An 18,456-nucleotide genomic window follows, 5' to 3' on the forward strand; every position below is an offset into this window, starting at 1 on the left:
AGCACTTAACTGGTGTTTAAAACCATAAAATTTATCCAATCTGGCCATAGAGATCATATTATTATAGGACTGCACCCAGGTGTATTGTTTCTGCATGTGGTGAAAATTTCTCCAAATGTCCACAAGGTCACAGGAATTCATTAACTCGACTAACCTTCTACGTGATGGCATATGGGGCTCTACATGATTCCTGTCTATACCCAGCTCTGTACAATTAAAATCCCCCCCTAGAATCAAAAAATCATCAGAGTCACAATTCTTCAGGACATTGTCTAAGGTTCGTAAAAATAACATTCTTTCAATGGCCGTGGTCGGGGCATAAACACACACAAAAACAACCCACCTATTCTCATATTGAGCTCTAACCTTTAACAGTCGACCCTTTATGATTTCATCAACTTGATAAGAACAGGGAATAAAATTATAGGAAAATAAAATAGCTACTCCCCCACTGGTAGATGTCTTATGACTTAAAAAGATAACCCTTTAAACTCCCTGGACCAGTCCGCAGCATTACTGGCGTCTGTGTGGGTTTCCTGAGCAAAGATTACATCAATTTTCTTTTGCTTCACCGTTTCAAATAACAAAAATCTTTTATTTCTTCCCCTTGCTCCATTTAAATTCAACGAAGCGATTCGAAACTCACTCATAAATAAGAGGAAAAATAATAGATTTACGTACATGATGTCTAGGATTGACTATCACTACCGTTATAGTCTAACATTACATTGACTTTTGTAAGGATTTTCTTTAGACGGTATCCCTCCTGATCAGTGAAACCCCCTTGTTTTTTTAATGAACTGTTCCACATCCGGAAAAACTCGTCTATCCTCACATTCCTAGCATGTTTAGTCTTTCTCAGAAAAACCTTGATGTCGTCCACGTTATATTCATGGCTCGAAAAGCCACTTAGATTTACACTACATGTTATACTACAGTCAGATGCTTCGCTCTCACTCTCTACCTCCACAGAATTCAACTCCACTGCAACATCTTTCCTCTTAGCCTGTGCTTGAGGACGGTTTCTCCGTCTTTTTCTCTGGGGCACCCTGAACACATTCTCTTCTGTATCCATATGAGAGCTTTCATCCCCAACTTCATCAGCAAGGGACGGAGCAACACTATCTAGTGACACCGTACTGTCTTGTGTATCCTTATCACATAAATCAGGCTCACTCTCAGCCTTCTCTTCTTCACCTGGTGTAGCAGGTTTCTGATTGGCTGAGAGCCGTGCAGTGGAATCTCATTAACATGTTAATGTTTTTTATTTTTACAAAAATGAAATGTGCAAAGTCACAACAGTGTGTATGTTTTCAGTATCAGTATTTTTTCCACAGATAAACACTCAATCATCAGTTTAAATAAAATAAACAAACAAACAAACAAAGCTAAGTTCACCAGTAAATAAATAAATAAATAAATAAGTGTGATTCTTACCTCTGTGTTTTTAAGTGTCCAGTTCTCCAACTGACGTGTAATCCACTACACCCATGATGAATCACCTTATATTACATACCCCCACACTCACACACACACACACACACACACACACACAACTTCCTCTCACGCTCACCATGCCAAAACCGCAGCACTAACAGGAAGTTCCTTTATTCTACTTTTATTTTTATTTTTTATTTACTACTTTATTAACTATTATGTGATAAAATATTATTAAATTATTAAACGTATTACTGAAGTGAAATGAAATAAACTCAAAATCTTACATTTGTTTTTATTATTGAAAAAATATATGAAAATGTACTGTAATATACAAATTCACAGCATTTGGCAGATGCTTTTATCCAGAGCGGCTTATATTTATCTCATTTATACAGCAGTTGAGGGTTAAGAGCTTTGCTCAAGGACCCAGCAGTGGTAGCTTGGCAGTGCTGGGGCTTGACCTCCTGACCTTCTGATCAGTAACCCAGAGCCTTTAACCCCTGAGTCACCACTGCACATACACACACTTTACTATCTCTAGTGGCAATTCTCCATTTTAGTTTCTGTGTAATTTTAATCATTATTGGAGTTTTAATTTTTAATAATTCATTTTTTAGTTTTTTTAAAATGCTGTTTTATTTTTTGTTGTTTTACTGCTAAGATACTGATAAGGTAATTATTTATTCGAATGAAAACACAGATCGATGCAGTGCCGCCCCCTACAGGACTGTGGTTTGAAATACAACTTTACATGTAAAGCGGGTTTGCATCGACAGTTTGAGAGCTGTTAAATAATATGACAGAATCACATGAATATTTCCTCAAATGTCATCCTCATGAGATAACAGTCTGAACTCATGAGCAAATAATGGAGAATAAAACTGAAAAGTAAAAGGTGAATGATGCACCGAGATTTCAGATACTTTATAAATTTAAAATTACATACACCATCTTTACTGCATTCTGTAATATGTACTGTGTTCTGTGAAAATATCGAGAGGAGGAACTACAGCATCTGAAGTAAAACACAACCTGATAAAACACCTTTACGGTGTTAAACCACTGTGTTTAATAGAGAGCACGCAGCGAGCTTTATGTTAAATGTGACATCGGTAGCATATATTCCTTCTGTTAACTGATAAACTGATACAAGATCCAAAGAAAATGTCACTTTATTTACCATCATTTATAGTTCGATGTCATTTTAAAATACAGGTATTAAGATTTTTTTAATCAAATTCTACATTACAAAGCAGAATTGTACAAAACTAGAACAAAAGCATGACATTTCTTTTCATTACATCTGAAGATAGATATCAATAACCAAAGCAAGTACAAAACACATTATATAGAAATATAAAGATAAAGATAAGAAGATATATTAAAATGTAGCACCCATACTAATGAACATAAAATTATTTATTAAACATAAATTATTATAGAAATTTACGCTGAGCTTACCATTTATTTGTGAATAGACTGGTATACCTAACAAACTGGCAACGTGTATATAAACATATAATAAAAAATACTTGTAAATCTTTTCAACATTTATTTTCATGAAAATAAAACCAATGTTTTTGTTTGTTTTTGTCAGCAGGACTGAGAGAACTAAACGCTGAAAGCAACAACAACAACTTTTGCTTGTGCAGATGATCAGTTTAAACTTGAAGCTTTTTTCCCAAAAGCAATAAACATATGCAATAAGTGCACTTGTGTGTGAAACTACGATGGTTTTCTCTACTTTTATGTCTTTTTTCCTTCAAACCAAGCTCATCAATTTAAAGGTGTTTATATAAACAGGTATTTATCACACGTGTATACATTTTGCCCTTTGTAGCCTGTACATCTGAGCAGGTTTACCATTCATCCAACCATTCATTCTCTGTACTGTTTATCCTACATGAGATCACAGGGAGCCTGGAGTCTATTCCAGCTGGAGTGCCTGGAGAGAGCCCTGAGGGCCAGGGGAGAACATGCAAGCTCCATGCACGCAGGATGGAGGCGGGAATTGAACCCCCAACCTGGGGGCTGTGAAACAAACATGCTAACCACTAAGCCACGTGCCAGCCCCCGCCCTGAGCAGGCTTTTTAGACAATAAATGATATTAGTTAGGCTATTAGTCAGCCTTATCTGAGTGAATGAGTTGAGCTAAATCTCTTTCTTGAATCTGTGATGGTTTTATTCCATTATTCCCATCTTCCTCTAAATCCAAATGCGTTTGCTCCATCATCAGGGGACGTGTGATGTTTCCGTAAGTTGCCTCCTCTTGTTCCATATTTGTCCCGTTTTCTTCCTGGACTTCCTCGATGGCTGGTTCTGTAACTCCTCCCTCGGTCAGATGTTCGGAGCTGTGATGGATGATGGCGTAGTCAGCAGTGAGCTTGGAAAGTCCTCTGATTTCACTTCCATCTCCGTTGGGAAACACGACAGTGGAATAATGAAGTGACTCTGATAAAACAGTTTTGTTCGCATACACAGACTCTTCATCCTCGACCTCGACCTCAGCCTTCTGGAGATCGACAGGAAATAAAATTAATTCTTTTTTTAAAATTAATTTGATCTAAAAAGACATCAATATGTCCTCCAATCAGCTCTGTGTGTGGAGTTTCACACCCACCGTGTCGAGTCCTGCTGGGTCTCCTGGTCCAGACCGCGAAGGACTCGCTTTCCTGAATGAATGAATCAATAAAAACATTTCCATTTAAAATATTACATTAAATGTACATAAAAATGTAGACTTACATTTTGTCTTTTTTTTAAATAAATTTTTTTTCTTAATATTCCTACAGTACCTAGCGTAAAAGTACAGTTTTTACAGTGAACACACCTTACACACAGGAATACACCACACAGCATCATCATTACTGAAGCTCCAACAGCAGCACCAATCAGCACGGAGGAAATATCCACATCTGCACCTAAAATAATAAAACACAGAGAGGGTTTGGAATGTAAATATGACAAATAGTACATTTTTAATTAATATATTACTGAATTAAATTATGTCAAATAAATTGTTAGCAAATTATATATTAGTAAATGAAGAATTAGTACATCATTAACTTAAAAAGTACTGAATTTGTCAACAACAATTTACAGAATCCACATTAAAGTCAGTATAAATCTATAAATAAATATACTGAAATATATTTGGAGTTAGATTTTTTTTTAACTACAGACACAAGATTGTCAAAATAAATATTTTCTTGCATTGCAAAAACAAATGACCTTCATTATTTAAAAAAAAAAATTAAAGTACAGCAAAAAAAGAAGATATTTTACGATGCTTGAAAGCCAGCAAATGTAGGATACATTATATAGATAATTTTCCTGATGCAAGTACTAGCTTTATTAATAATAAATGATTCACTTCTTAATAATACATTCATCAAATAAAATGTTTTATTCTAACCTTCTGTTCACCACTGAGGTGTTTTTATTAACTTAATAGCAGGTCAAACTTTTAAAATAATGAAGTGCAAAACAAATCGCATCAACTTGTCACGTTACCGAGAAACCGCAAAGAAGCGTAAACTCCTCTGTCCTGTTTACCTCTGACTACGCTGACACTGGAGACTCCTTCCATACATGTTAAATAAACATCTCCTCACAGAAAACTCCACCAGATCAACGATTACACACGCTTTTTAAAATCAGTTTATGTGGAGCGTGCGCTGTACACGTCCCATGTGAATGAGCTGTTACTATAGAAACAATAACATGTTAGAGTGAGAGCATTAATATAAACCTGCGCTACAGTCAGAGTTGTTGTTATAGAGAATTAATCAACAGCTTCTGACCAGTCACAATCCAGAACTTCGCAGTATTGTGATGTATTTTATTTCATAAGTTAACTCAACTGAGCATTACTGGAGAAAGTGTTTACTGAAGTGTTTATGGGAAAAAGCAGTTTGTGGTTAACACATCAGTTATTTGTGCAACTTGAGAAATGGTTTTGAGAAGTTAAATTTTCCGTAGGCGTAAGCAGAAACCTCAGGGCTACATGATTTCCCCTTTCCCTCGCATGACTGAACCTCACTAACAGAAATATCTATATAGACTATATATAGTTATATAGAAAAGCTTGTTGTATTGTAGATGTTTTCAAAATCTTTATAATGCATAATATAAACCGTCACTGTTGCATTACATAGCTCTCCGAATGATGTAATAAAAACTCATGATTTAACACAATGAAACATTAAACATCATTTACATCATGACCCATGTACATTCCGGTGTTGTGTAATGAAAACACACACACACACACACACACACACACACACACACACACACACACAAACGTCAAACTTTTTAAAACTTTTTTGAATAACAGTTTCCATAATGGGTGGTGCAGAGGGTAGCACTGCTGTCTCCCAGCTCCTGGGTTCCAAATTCAATCCTGATCTCAGGCTCTTGTTCTTGCCATGTCTGTGAGGACTTCCTCTGGGTTCTCTGCTTCTGTTTCCCCTAAACCCATGTCAGTAGGTGAACTGGCTTCACTAAACTGTCCCTAAGTGCAAATGTGTGTCTGTGAATGCATCACACCCAGGATGTATTCCTGTCTCGCATCCTAATATAAACTCTGGATCCACCGCCACCTTGACCAGGTGCTTACAACGCATTCTACTCAAGATTGTAGACTATAACTTGTTTCAAAACAATCTACCATTCACTTCGCAAAGAATAACAGCACTGAGAAGGTAGTCTTCCTGTAAGGTAGTCAGGTCAAAGATCAATCTACAGCTAAGCTCAACCTCCTGGCAGAGGCAACCATTTTCACCAGAGGAAAGTTAATGAAAAGTCTTTCCCAATAATCCAATACTAACATAATTATGACGCTGTAGTGGAGTAGGACACAATGAAGTAATGAACAAAACATAATTTGCAAAGTTTCTAACCTTCATCAGAGCACTGAGCCTTGTTCAAAATGGAGAAGAAGACTTGTGAGGTGACGCCTAGCTTATTGGTGCCGACACATTGTGGAGTGAGCGTGTCGTTCACTGGTGGACTGATGGACATAAAGCTTCTCAAGGTGCTGTTACTCGCTGACTCAACCCAGATGGATATGCTGTCAAAGGGAGAGACAGTTTGACCAGAGACACGCCACTCCAGTTTAGGAGACGGATTTCCATGAACCTCACAGAAACACCTGATCAAATCCTGAGTGGTGTTACAGCTGGAGAAGGGAGAGAGCTGAGGAGCATCTGAGAGAGAGAAAATAAGAGGGAGAGAGAGAGAGAGTAATAGTGCGAGAGAGAAAGACAAAAAGAGACAGAGAGAGAGAAGATAATATTTGAACAAATAAGAAACAGTATGACAATATCCACAATGCTGCCATAATGTGAGCATTACTCTTCACATTGTGCTGTCCTCCATCTCTTCACAAATCATCTAATCAGTTCTGCTTTACCAGGGAACTTCTAAAATTAGGACACAATAATAATAATAATAATAATAATAATAATAATAATTAATAATTACTATATTGAACAGTATGAACAAAGCAACCAATGCAAATTTTAATATAATCTTAATTTGCCGTTGCATTTAAAACTGCATTAATTCTCTCAAAATACCACTGTTTCTAAATAAAATCATCTAGGAGGTTCTTCCAGCCTTCTTGGAGAACCTTCTACACTTTTGTCTCTGCAAGTAAAATCCCAGACACCCTAATATGGGTTATTAGCTAATTAGTTAATATGGTTAAAACTAGTAATTTCCAGAAAAGTATGTACTAAATACTGTAGACATCACATGGTTGATTACGTAACAAAATACAGCAATTTATTGGTAACATTCCAACGTGACGATCTCTCAGACCCCAACACAACCTCCAAGGTTGAAAAGAGACTTACTGTCACCCCCCCCCCCCCATCCCCCCAGTTGATTATTCTCCTAAAACAGCACATCACCAAGTGTGTTTAATTCCTCTTATACAACAGCAATTTACCATCAATTACAATTCTTATTTATTAAAGAATTATTAAAGAAAATGTCTTAACATTCGTCCATTTATAATTATTTTTAATTATGTAGAATTTTAATGAAACAAGTTTCTTCCTTTTGTCCCTTACGTTATTTCAGATATAAACAGTTGCTCCCTCACCATCCCTTACGTTTTCTCTCTCTTTGTCAGAGATTTCTCTTCAGCGCGCTTAACAGCCCTACAATTTGGATTTGTCTGCCTGCCTCTCTTCTCATTAAAAACTTTAACTGCACTTGCATCTGTCTCCAACTCCATTACATGACACTCTTGAAGTTAAAGTAATAAAACAACAACAAAAAATTACATCTTGTCATGCTACTGAGAAAACGCAAAGCATAAACTCCTCTGTCCTGATGATGTTGGAACACTGGAGACTCATTACATGAATCAACAGTTCCTTACAGAAAGCTTCACCACATTAATGGGCAAATATGTTTGTTAATGAATTTATGTGGCGCTTCTGTCGTACATGTCCCTGTTAATGAGCTGTTACTATAGAAATAATATTAAAATGAGTGCATTAATATGTGATTTGGCACTCCACTACTGCTGTTATAGAAAATTAATACCATCTGAATTCAACAGCACTGTGGTGTCAACTGATGAAGTGTTTAAATTAAAATTATTGACTATTTTCACTCTTTCTGCCTCATAAATTACAAAATTATACCTTTTCTACTTCCTGTGCTTTTATCCAGTGAAGGGGATGTGAAGGAGATGTGAATGGGATGTGAAGGAGATGTGAAGGAGATGTGAAGGAGATGTGAATGGGATGTGAATGGGATGTGAATGGGATGTGAATGGGATGTGAATGGGATGTGAATGGGATGTGAATGGGATGTGTGGAAGATCACTTGTAGTACAACATTTGGAGAATGTGAATATTTAGTGATGGCTCATGGCCTGAATAATACACTGTCTCTATTTTTAGCTCAAACCTGAGGACATTATCTCACACTGAGTAGGCAAGCTAGGATGAGCAAAGGGTGACCTCTCACTTCCTCAAGTCCAGCAGAAAAAGACCAAGGACTAATCAAGAGCTGGAGCATTTGGTCTTCAAGGGGATGGTCACTATTTCTGTCATCGGTGAATACACATAAGACTCCCTCCATCACTCTTCTAAAGGTCTCACCCTTTCTAGAGCATAGTCTCTCGGGTCTCAGATAAAAAATGGAGACAGTGTTTACATGAGGCCTGAATCTCTAGAATCAACAACTAAGAAGGAATTATCAGATTGTCTTAAGTTACAGAGTTGTATAAAGAGCTTGCATCTAAAGTCCATAAGTACTCACACTGAACATCCAGGAGGACAGATGAGTTGTGATCTCCGTGCTGGTTTTGAGCTCTACAGTATAAACCACTGTGTGTAGAATCAGTGGTGTTGATGGTGAGATGGTTTCCGGTTCCTATCTGCTCTCCGTTCTCTCTGTACCAGGTGTAGTTCAGCACTGCTGGGTTTGCATCACTGCTGCATCTCAGAGACACTGAACTGCCCAAAAGCACTGAAGCAGATGGAGATGCTGATACTGACGTGTTTCTAGGACCATCTAAAGGAGGAAGAACAGGATTTAGGAGACTCCATGAATCATTAAAAGTGTAGTGAATGTGAAGTGATTAATCAGCACTTACACAGAACATGTAGTATAAAAGAGCTCTGTGCTGATTTGTTCCTGTTCTGGAGCTGGTAGGTGGCAGTGCAGGTGAAATTGAGTCCATGATGAAGGTGAGTAACGTTGAAGTTCAGCTGAGAGGAGCTGAAGCTGGTGTTGTGGTTCTGCTCCTGTCTTCTCTCCTCAGGCAGGAAGTTCCATGTAAAAGTGGGTGGCTTTAAGAGACATGGAGGAGCTGGAGCAGAGCAAATGAGACTCACTGAAGTTCCCTCCACCACCTCATTTTGGTCCTCCACCTTCCCCTGATCCTCCTTATACAGTGTTATTGAGGGTGTGATTGGAGAAGCTGAGATAAACACACAGTATCACATTAGAGATGAGTTTTAAATGTGTTCCAGTGCATCATTAGTGTAATTACAGTTACACTGTACACACACACTGCTGCAGATCTCACCTCCCACTCTTACAGACACTGATGGAGGTATATAATTCCATTTCAGTCTTCCTGAAGTTTGTATTCTAAAGTAATAATCTCCACTGTAATTCTTTCTGATGTTGTAGAAGATGGTGGTGCAGTTCTTCATGCGGAGGTCTCCTATAAGTTTTCCTTTAATCTTGTTCTCTTCAGTTACTTTAGAGTTAAAGACTTTGTTATTGTTAGCATCAGTGCCGTCTTTTAACCAGATTCCTGTAGGATCTGTCTGGAGGTCTCCATCATATTGTTCTTCAATCTCAAAACTGCAGGGTATGAGAACACAGAGTCCTCTCACAGCTTCTACACTCTCTGGTAGACTGATGGAGAATTCTCTACACAAAACACCTGCAAACACACACACACACACACACACACACACACACACACACACACACACACACACACATTACTACATTAACACCAACACAAAGGAATCAAATAATAAATCTTACACCTTTATATGTAATCTTTGCAAACCAAATATTAAAATACTTCATCCAATACTTTGATTATAAACGACATCCAAGAGTTCAGGTAGAAATTTAAGGACGCATAGGGAGGTGAAAATGATTGTCATGTTAAATTGATGAATAGCCTAATGTGCACATTATACATTCATAATTGTTCTGAATTATTTTTAAATTGTGTTTAATTTCTTTTTGCACAATTACACACAGTTATTCATAAGCTGATTCACAATCATGACAAACTAAAAATGTTACCCATTTAAGTAGCTTCAGTGTAGTGAGCTACTTTCTGTTAGTAACTTGTAGTGTAGTAACTACTTCTTTAAAAGAGTAGCTTGACTGTAGCTTAACTACTTCAAACTATGAGTAGCTTGTAGCTTGAAAAACTACAGTTTTAAAGTAACTTCCCCAACACTGAGTAACACACACACACACACACACACACACACACACACACACTTATTAATACATGAACACAATGCCACAACACATATAAAATCATTACTGCAGTTAGCGAAGCACACACCTGTTTATCTGAAGTGTGTAGAACTGTTTCATCAAAACTACAGTTATGCTACAGAATCACACACTAATGAATAAATCACTCAGTTTCTGCTATATTTACATGATCAGTTCTCAGATTAAATATAACTTTTACACAAACCTTTAAACAGAAAACAAACGATGACGAGTTTCTCCACTGATTTCATTTCTGTGTTCAGGAAAGATCACCTGGAGACGAAACATAAAGAGAAATGATCTCAGTTAGACAGTAAAGTACAGACCCTGCAAACACAACACGATTAGTACAAGTGTTCCAACATATTGTAGCTTAATGTGTGTATGATGTCATTTACTGATGTTATACATACACAACTTATATTATTATTATTTAGTAAATAAATGATCAGAATGGGTGGATGATGGGGTTGCACAGTAATCTCCACCTGGCTTTTTGTGCTTCGAAAGAAAGAGAAAAACAGAAATGCATCTGCAACAAAGTGCAAAACTTAATATGCAAAACATTCTAATAACCCATTACATTTTTTATTAAAGTTTCTGCAAAGTTAACATAACATCTTCTATTAGTATGTTCCTCTGTTAGACACTTCAAAACCAGGATCTGTGACAGAGCGAACAGCAGTACATCGTGGGTAGTGGTGGCTTGGTGGTTAAGGCTCTGAGTTACTGATCGGAAGGTCAGGGGTTCAAGCCCTGGAACTGCCAAGCTGCTGCTGTTGGGCCCCTGAGTAAGGCCCTTAATCCAGGGGTGCTGTATCATGGCTGACCCTGAGCTCAGACCCCACCTACCTGGCATGCTGGGCATTCCTGGTATGTGAAGAAAAGATGTATATGTGACCAATAAAGACTCATTATATGGATCATTCTGTATAAAGTGCCGTTAAAGCACATACAGGTGATGTTTCTATTTAGACATTTATAAACAGTGAATTTAGTGCTTACAGACACAAATAAAAGATTTTAAATTAAGATATCTTGAAAGATTTGCGTATTTGAGTAACCGAGGTTCTAAAGTCAAGTCCAAAAATGTATACATCATATATTTCAGTTTCAACACTAATACGGATTTGATTAAATTATATTTCTCAATAAAATAACTTTTCATTTATTTCACTTCAGAAACATGAATAAAAATATACATTTGCTGTCTGAATTTATCTTGAAAACAGAATTAATTTACACACTTTACTGTGGACTAAAACAAAAGCATTTTAGTGCAACTTTATTGCAACTCTGTGTGTGTGTGAGTGTGTGTGTGTGTGTGTGTGTGTGTGTGTGTGTGTGTGTGTGTGCTAGAATGAGACACAATCATGTCATCAATAAATAGACAAATAAATGTAGCCGAGTACATTATTATTATTAAATAAATAATTATATAAATATAATGTGTAAGAATGAAGAACGAGTGATTCTTACCTCAGTGTGTTTGAATCCCAGTTCTCAAAATGAAGTGTGATCAGTTACACACAACATGCTGACGACTAACTCTCTCTCTCTCTCTCTCTCTCTCTCTCTCTCTCTCTCTCTCACTCACACACACGCTCACACACACTACTTCCTTATACCACTGTTTCCTTATTCTGTTAAATGTAGATTATTTACAGATAATGCTTCATTATACACTCATCTTTTTTGTCTATTTTATTTGTTTTTTTTAGCATATTCTTACACTGTACTGTGAATAAAACAATTATAATTTAACTTAAAATTCTGAATGTGAATTAAATTCAATTCCATTTATTTGTATAGCACTTTTAACAACAGTCAGGGTTCAGAAACTAGGGGTCACTTGATTTACAAAGACAGAAACTCACAATCTGCTCTTTTTTGCGATATTTGATTTAATTATACAATAAGTATAACAAATATCAAAGCCATCATGTGCTAATATTTTGAAATGTTACTGTCTGAGTCACATTCAGATAAGCCACATTTGAGTGTATATATTTAATCTCAGCAACAGAAAACGATAAATTACCCCCATCCATCTACCTCCCCTAAATAAACTAATGTTGCATTTCAAATCACATACTTATGTACTATTTTATACCGTTATTGAGTTCTAACACTAAGCGAGTTTTCTATTACATTTGGTGTCTGGATTATAAAAACCCCCTCATGTTGCCTTCTCGTTACTAATGTATACGCCTGAAATACCCTTAAAATATACTACAAACTTTAAAAGAACCATGTGAAACACTTGACCTTGCTGTGACTTTGACCCTTTTTATATCAATTCCAAAATCTAATCAGTTCATCTGCTGGTTACAGTCATGATTCCATACAAATCCTACAAACATTCACCCACTTGTTCTTGAGAAATCATGTTAACGAGAATCTTGGATGGACATACAGACAGACAACACAACACCTCTACAAACAAGGTTTGGGGTCCATTTTGGGCGTTTGCCCAGAAAGTATGGGAACCCCTGAATTAGGTCCTTCAGAGTAATTTCTCTTTATAGGTTAAATATAAAAATTTCAGTAATCATCATCCATCCATCCATCCATTCTCTGTACTGCTTATCCTACACAGGGTCGTGAAGCCTGGAGCCTATCCCAGGGAATTCGAGGCTCAAGGCTGGGGACACCCTGGACAAGGTGCCAACCCATCACAAGGCACAATCGCACACACATTCACACACTACGGACAATTTGGAAACGCCAATCAGACTACAACGTATGTCTTTGTACTGGGGGAAGAAACCAGAGGACCCGGAGGAAACCCCCGAAGCACAGGGAGACATGCAAACTCCACACACACATAATAATAATAATAATAATAATAATAATAATAATAATAATCTTTATTTATATTGATTTTGAGTCAAAAGTGCTCACTTTTCTCAAAAAACACTTCCGTATTCTTATGTCTTGTTTATATTACCATGTGTGTTTTTGTTTTCATTCAAGTCCTGTCTCCTCCCCTATCATGTCACTGACTGTATCCTTCACGTGTCATGATCTGTCTCACCTGTTCCTTGTTGTTAAAAAAAACTAAAAATAAATTATAAATGTGTCATGTGTCTTCTAACAAGATTTCACTCACATAAAAACTAAATTAAACCCCTTTATTGTGTACATTCTATAAAAATAAAACAACACAGAATCAGTAACACATATTTGTATATGTATAAATCCAAATTTCAATAGTGATGCTCCTTACAGATTTCCAACAGAAATACAGATTTCCAACATTTTCAGGACAGATGAGATTATGCTTTGTGTTATATTGGTAACATCCTTTTTTTTGTCTTATTACCTTCAGAATAGAGAAAAAAGAGAAGCTGGTGAGAGAATAACTGTTTATAGCTGCTATAATGTAAGAGAGAACAGGAATTAATTTGTTTCACTGATGGTCCACAACATTAAATGTAACTATAACTGATTAAAAGTATGACATGTCAAAATTTAATAAATGAAAAATTGGAGTCAGATTGCTGTGGTGTAAGAGGAATAAAATATAGGTTATAGGAAAATAACCAACTTCGAAGTGATAGCAATAACTTCGCTTCATCACACCACCCCACTGTTAATTCTTTTAGTGTAACAGCAACACACACAGTGATTATTCCTGATGTGGCTGAAAATCTAGTGATGAAAACGGGCAGCTTTTCAGGCGTTGTTCTCTGAAACACAAACACAAAATTCATCAGCTCTTTATAAAGGTCATGTTTAAAAACCTGAAGCAATAAATGAGGTTAACTGAATAAAGTTAATAATTAATGTTGTGATATCACCTCTGTTAGTCTGCAGAGAGTTATATGCAGAGTTCTGTACAGCAAAGAGCTCGAGAGAAGTATCTCCTCTCTGTAGAACCTTCACATAATAAACATCATCATAATCATCACCATCAGCTTCATCATCATCACTGTCATTACCATCATCATCATTATTATCAAAACAGTCATCACCACCACCACCACCACCACTGCCAACATCCCCATCAACATCATAAAGTTTATTACCATCATCATCACCACCACCATCGCCAACATCCCCATCAACATCATCACCATCATCACCACCAACATCCCCATCAACATCATCATTACCATCAGCAGCAAGATAATAAAGTGTATTACCATCATCATTATCATCATCATCCCCATCATAATCAAGTAGGAACATCATCACCACCATCATCATCATTATTAACCGCACAGTCATCACCAACACCATCATCATATCACTGTCGTTACCATCATCATCATCACTGTCATTACCATTATTACCAAAACAGTCAACACCACCACCATTGCCAACATCCCCATCAACATCACTGTCATCCCTCATCATCATCATTATCATCATCATCATCACTGTTATTACCATCATCATCATCATCATTACCAAAACAGTCATCACCACCACCATCGCCAACATCAACATCATTACCATCATCATCCTCATCAACATCACTGTCACCATCATCATTAATATTTATTTTGGACTCACCTTTATCTCCCTGGACAATCTAGAAAACAAATTAAATATAAACATTTTATTCATTCATCTATAAACTGAAGTCTAAGATCATAAACTTTCATTCTGCAATAAAAAAATTGTTACTTCTATTTTTCTGACCATTCTTAACTGATTTTAACTAATGTTTAATTCACTGTGAGTTGTATAAACTAAATCTGTGACTCACTGCTTTGATTTGTAGATGAGAAATCCAATAACACCAACACACAGAAGGAGAACCACAGAGAGAGAGGGAACCAGATAAGGTACTGCGGTGTGTCTGGGTTCTGGAAAATAAAACAAAAGTAAGATTAAACTATGAAAAACATAAGTTTTATTAACCTGCTCCAGCTGCCTACCTGAAATGATGATATTAAGCAGGTGTGTTTCATTGCCCAGGTTGTTGGAGCCAACACACTGCAGAGTGGGCGTGTCTATAAATGACTGACGGATGGTAATAGCGCTTCTTAAACCCCTGTTACACACAGACTCCTCTTGGATAGATGTCGCCTCAGACGGAGAGACAATTTGACCAGAGAGATGCCAAGTCAGTTTAGGAGACGGATTTCCACGAACCTCACAGGAACACATGATCAAATCATGAGCACTGTTACAGCTGGAGAACGGAGAGACCTGAGGAGCATCTGAGAGAAACACAAGGAGAGACAGGGTGTCTACAGGTCCTTAAAAACTCTTCTTCTGAAATTACATTTTACACATTTAAACCATTAATAAGTCTTAAATTGTCTTACATTTTAAGTTGCATGATCTTATATTTTATGCTTCATAAGTGTCTTTGAATTAACTTTCTTTTGTGTCATTTAAAAAAATAAAATAAATAATAATAATAAAAAAAACTCCTGACATGTCGCACACACATTATTCTGGGTTGGTCACTTGCATGACAGAGGAATATGCGGTTAAGCTAAAAGCATCATCTACATGGATACATGTAAATTTAACCCAAAGTGGCTGGAGAAGAGCAAATACTTGTGCTGGCTTAGACCAGTGTCCGCAAACTGCATAATATGCCGTGAAACATTTGAACTCTGTACAAGGGGAATCAACGCAAGTGATCACGCAAATCACATTTGCAGCCCAGATACTATGCAAACAGTTTTCTATTGCTGACCTTTGTTCACCAGTTCACAGCAGCAGCAACAGCATCTGATATTCATTCCTGATGTGGATGCATGCTTTCATTCAAGCCAAATAGGAGGCACATGATGAGCCCAAGATTAACTGATTAAACAAGCTGAAAGCCTGCAGCCACACCAGCCTTTTGTGGATGAAATCGAAGATTGTAAGATTTAAGATTTTTTAAGATTTCAGAACAGTGACAAACCACCTCTCATACAAATCCAATGATGGAACCGATGATGTACTGTATTTAAAGACGTTCCCAAATTCTGAGTTATTGCAGAGGTTTCTGTGTGGAAGGGATAAGGCAGCATGCATAGTCCCCTCTGAATGTATTGCAATGGTAAGACCAATTCTATTGTTTTTGCTAAACACTGAAGACATTTGGGTTTGAGATCAAAAGATTAATATGAGACTACAGATCAGAATTTCAGCTTTCATTTCCTGATATATATACACCTATATATCTTAAATAACTTAGAACATGGCACCTTAGTTGAGCAAAGGTATAGGAACCTTAAATAGTATAGGTTGAGTATAGGTATAGGAGTCTTAAAGTAAATAACACTTAGTATTTGGTTTCATATCTCTTGCTTGCCATAGCTGCATCAAGCTGGTGACCCACTGACATCAACAGTTGCATTCTTCTTTTGTGATGCTTTCTAGTCTTGAGGCGCAGCTTCTTTTAGTTGTTGTTCGTTTCAGCGGGGTTCTCCCTTCAGTCTCCTCTTCAGGAGGTGAAATGTTACTCAGTTGGGTTAAAGTCTGGTGACTGATTTGGCCAGTCTAAAATCTTCTACTTTAAGAAGCCTTTATTTGTCACATATGCATTACAGCAAGGTGAAATTGATTTTTTCACATATCCCATAACCCTTGTTAGGAAGCTGGGGTCAGAGCACAGGGTCAGCCATGACACAGCACCCCTGGAGCAGATATGGTTAAGGTCCTTGCTCCAGCACACAACAGTGGCAGCTTGGCAGTGCTGGGGCTTGAATCCCCAAACATATCATCAGGAACCCAGAGCCTTACTTGTTGAGTCACTACTGCCCATTTTTTCCTTTTTCTCTGATGAAGTCCTTTATTGTGTTGGCGGTGTGTTTTGAGTCATTGTCTGGCTGCATGATGACGTTCCTCCCAATTAGATTGGCAAATATCTTCTGTAAACTTCTGAATTCATTCTGCTGCCACCATCATGAGTTACATTATCAATCAAGATTAGTGATCTAGTTCCAGAAGTAGCCATGCAAGCCCAAGCCATGACAGATTCTTTCTTTCTTCAGACTTTGGCTTTTCCATCACTTTGCTAAAGGTCAATCTTGGTTTCAGAAAATTTCTGGCATATCTCTGTATTTCTTTGAGAATTCCAATCTGGATTTCCAATTCTTACTGCTCATGAGTGGTTTGCATCTTATGGTATGGCAACTATATTTCAGCTCTCAAAGTCTTCTTCGAACGGTGGATTGTGATACCTACTCCCCTGCCCTTTGTTGTTGGTGATGTCACTTACTGTTGTTTTTGTTTTTCATCGCAGCTCTCACAATGTTTCTGTCATCAGCTATTGTTGTTTTCCTTGGCCGACCCATTCGATGTCTGTTGCTTAGTACACCAGTGCCTTCTTTCTTTTTCAGGACAAATTGTTGTACTGATTATACCCGATGCTTGTGCAATGTCTCTGATCAAGTTACTCTCTTGTGGTCTTCATGTTGGTTTATCTTTTTTAATAACATATGCAGTCCTGCAGAGGGTGGTGAGGTCTACTGAATGTATCACCAGGTCAGCATTGCCCAGACTGCAGGACATCTACACCAGGCGGTGCAGGACCAGAGGAGGAAGGATCTCAAAGGATTGTGCACATACCAACAATGGACTGTTCCAGTGACTGCAGTTGGGAAAGTGCCTCTGCAGCCACATGGCCAGGACTGAGAGGCTAGGACTGCACGTGACACTAATGCACACACAAATGGCACCTGAACATATATGTCACATATGGCACATTTGCACATGCCCAGGACACTTTGGTATATATGTGCATATATAATGTACATTCACAAACTCACACATGAGGTGGCTGTGGTTTAGGTGGTAGAGTGAGTTGTCCACTAATCACAGGGGTGGCGGTTCGAGCCCTGGCCCACATGACTCCATATGCTGAACTGTCCTTGGGCAAGACATTGAACCCCAAGTTGTTCCCAATGGCAGGCTAGCGCCCTGCATGGTAACTCTGCTGCCATTGGTGTGTGAGTGTGTGTGTGAATGGGTGAATGAGACACAGTTTTTTAACTGCTAAGGTTAAAAAGCGCTATATAAGTGCAGAACATTTACCTACACATATACATACAGTG

At 37.5% G+C, this 18,456-nt stretch overlaps 2 protein-coding genes across 2 annotated transcripts in view; both read right to left on the reverse strand.

Moving 5' to 3' along the window:
- Nucleotides 1-2,527: 2,527 nt before the first annotated feature.
- LOC128623485 (sialic acid-binding Ig-like lectin 5) lies at nt 2,528-12,003 on the reverse strand. Its single transcript, XM_053650568.1, has 9 exons — nt 11,924-12,003; nt 10,650-10,717; nt 9,498-9,863; nt 9,063-9,389; nt 8,726-8,980; nt 6,346-6,651; nt 4,272-4,362; nt 4,062-4,113; nt 2,528-3,953 (listed from the first exon to the last, which is right to left on the reverse strand). The coding sequence occupies exons 2-9, from the start codon at nt 10,693-10,695 to the stop codon at nt 3,561-3,563; spliced, it is 1,836 nt and encodes a 611-aa protein (XP_053506543.1). The 5' UTR covers nt 10,696-10,717; nt 11,924-12,003; the 3' UTR covers nt 2,528-3,560.
- Nucleotides 12,004-13,156: 1,153 nt separating this feature from the next.
- Nucleotides 13,157-18,456, reverse strand: part of LOC128623484 (hemicentin-1-like) — a 31,797-nt gene continuing 26,497 nt past the window's right edge. The window contains exons 23-27 of the mRNA XM_053650567.1: nt 15,334-15,618; nt 15,162-15,261; nt 14,966-14,984; nt 14,248-14,326; nt 13,157-14,136 (exon numbers count right to left, since the gene is read on the reverse strand). Coding sequence (XP_053506542.1) covers nt 14,123-14,136; nt 14,248-14,326; nt 14,966-14,984; nt 15,162-15,261; nt 15,334-15,618 — 497 coding nt within the window. The 3' untranslated portion in view covers nt 13,157-14,122. The remainder of the gene's footprint in view (nt 14,137-14,247; nt 14,327-14,965; nt 14,985-15,161; nt 15,262-15,333; nt 15,619-18,456) is intronic.

Source organism: Ictalurus furcatus, chromosome 19, assembly GCF_023375685.1.
Source record: "Ictalurus furcatus strain D&B chromosome 19, Billie_1.0, whole genome shotgun sequence".
NCBI classification, from domain to species: Eukaryota; Metazoa; Chordata; class Actinopteri; order Siluriformes; family Ictaluridae; genus Ictalurus; species Ictalurus furcatus.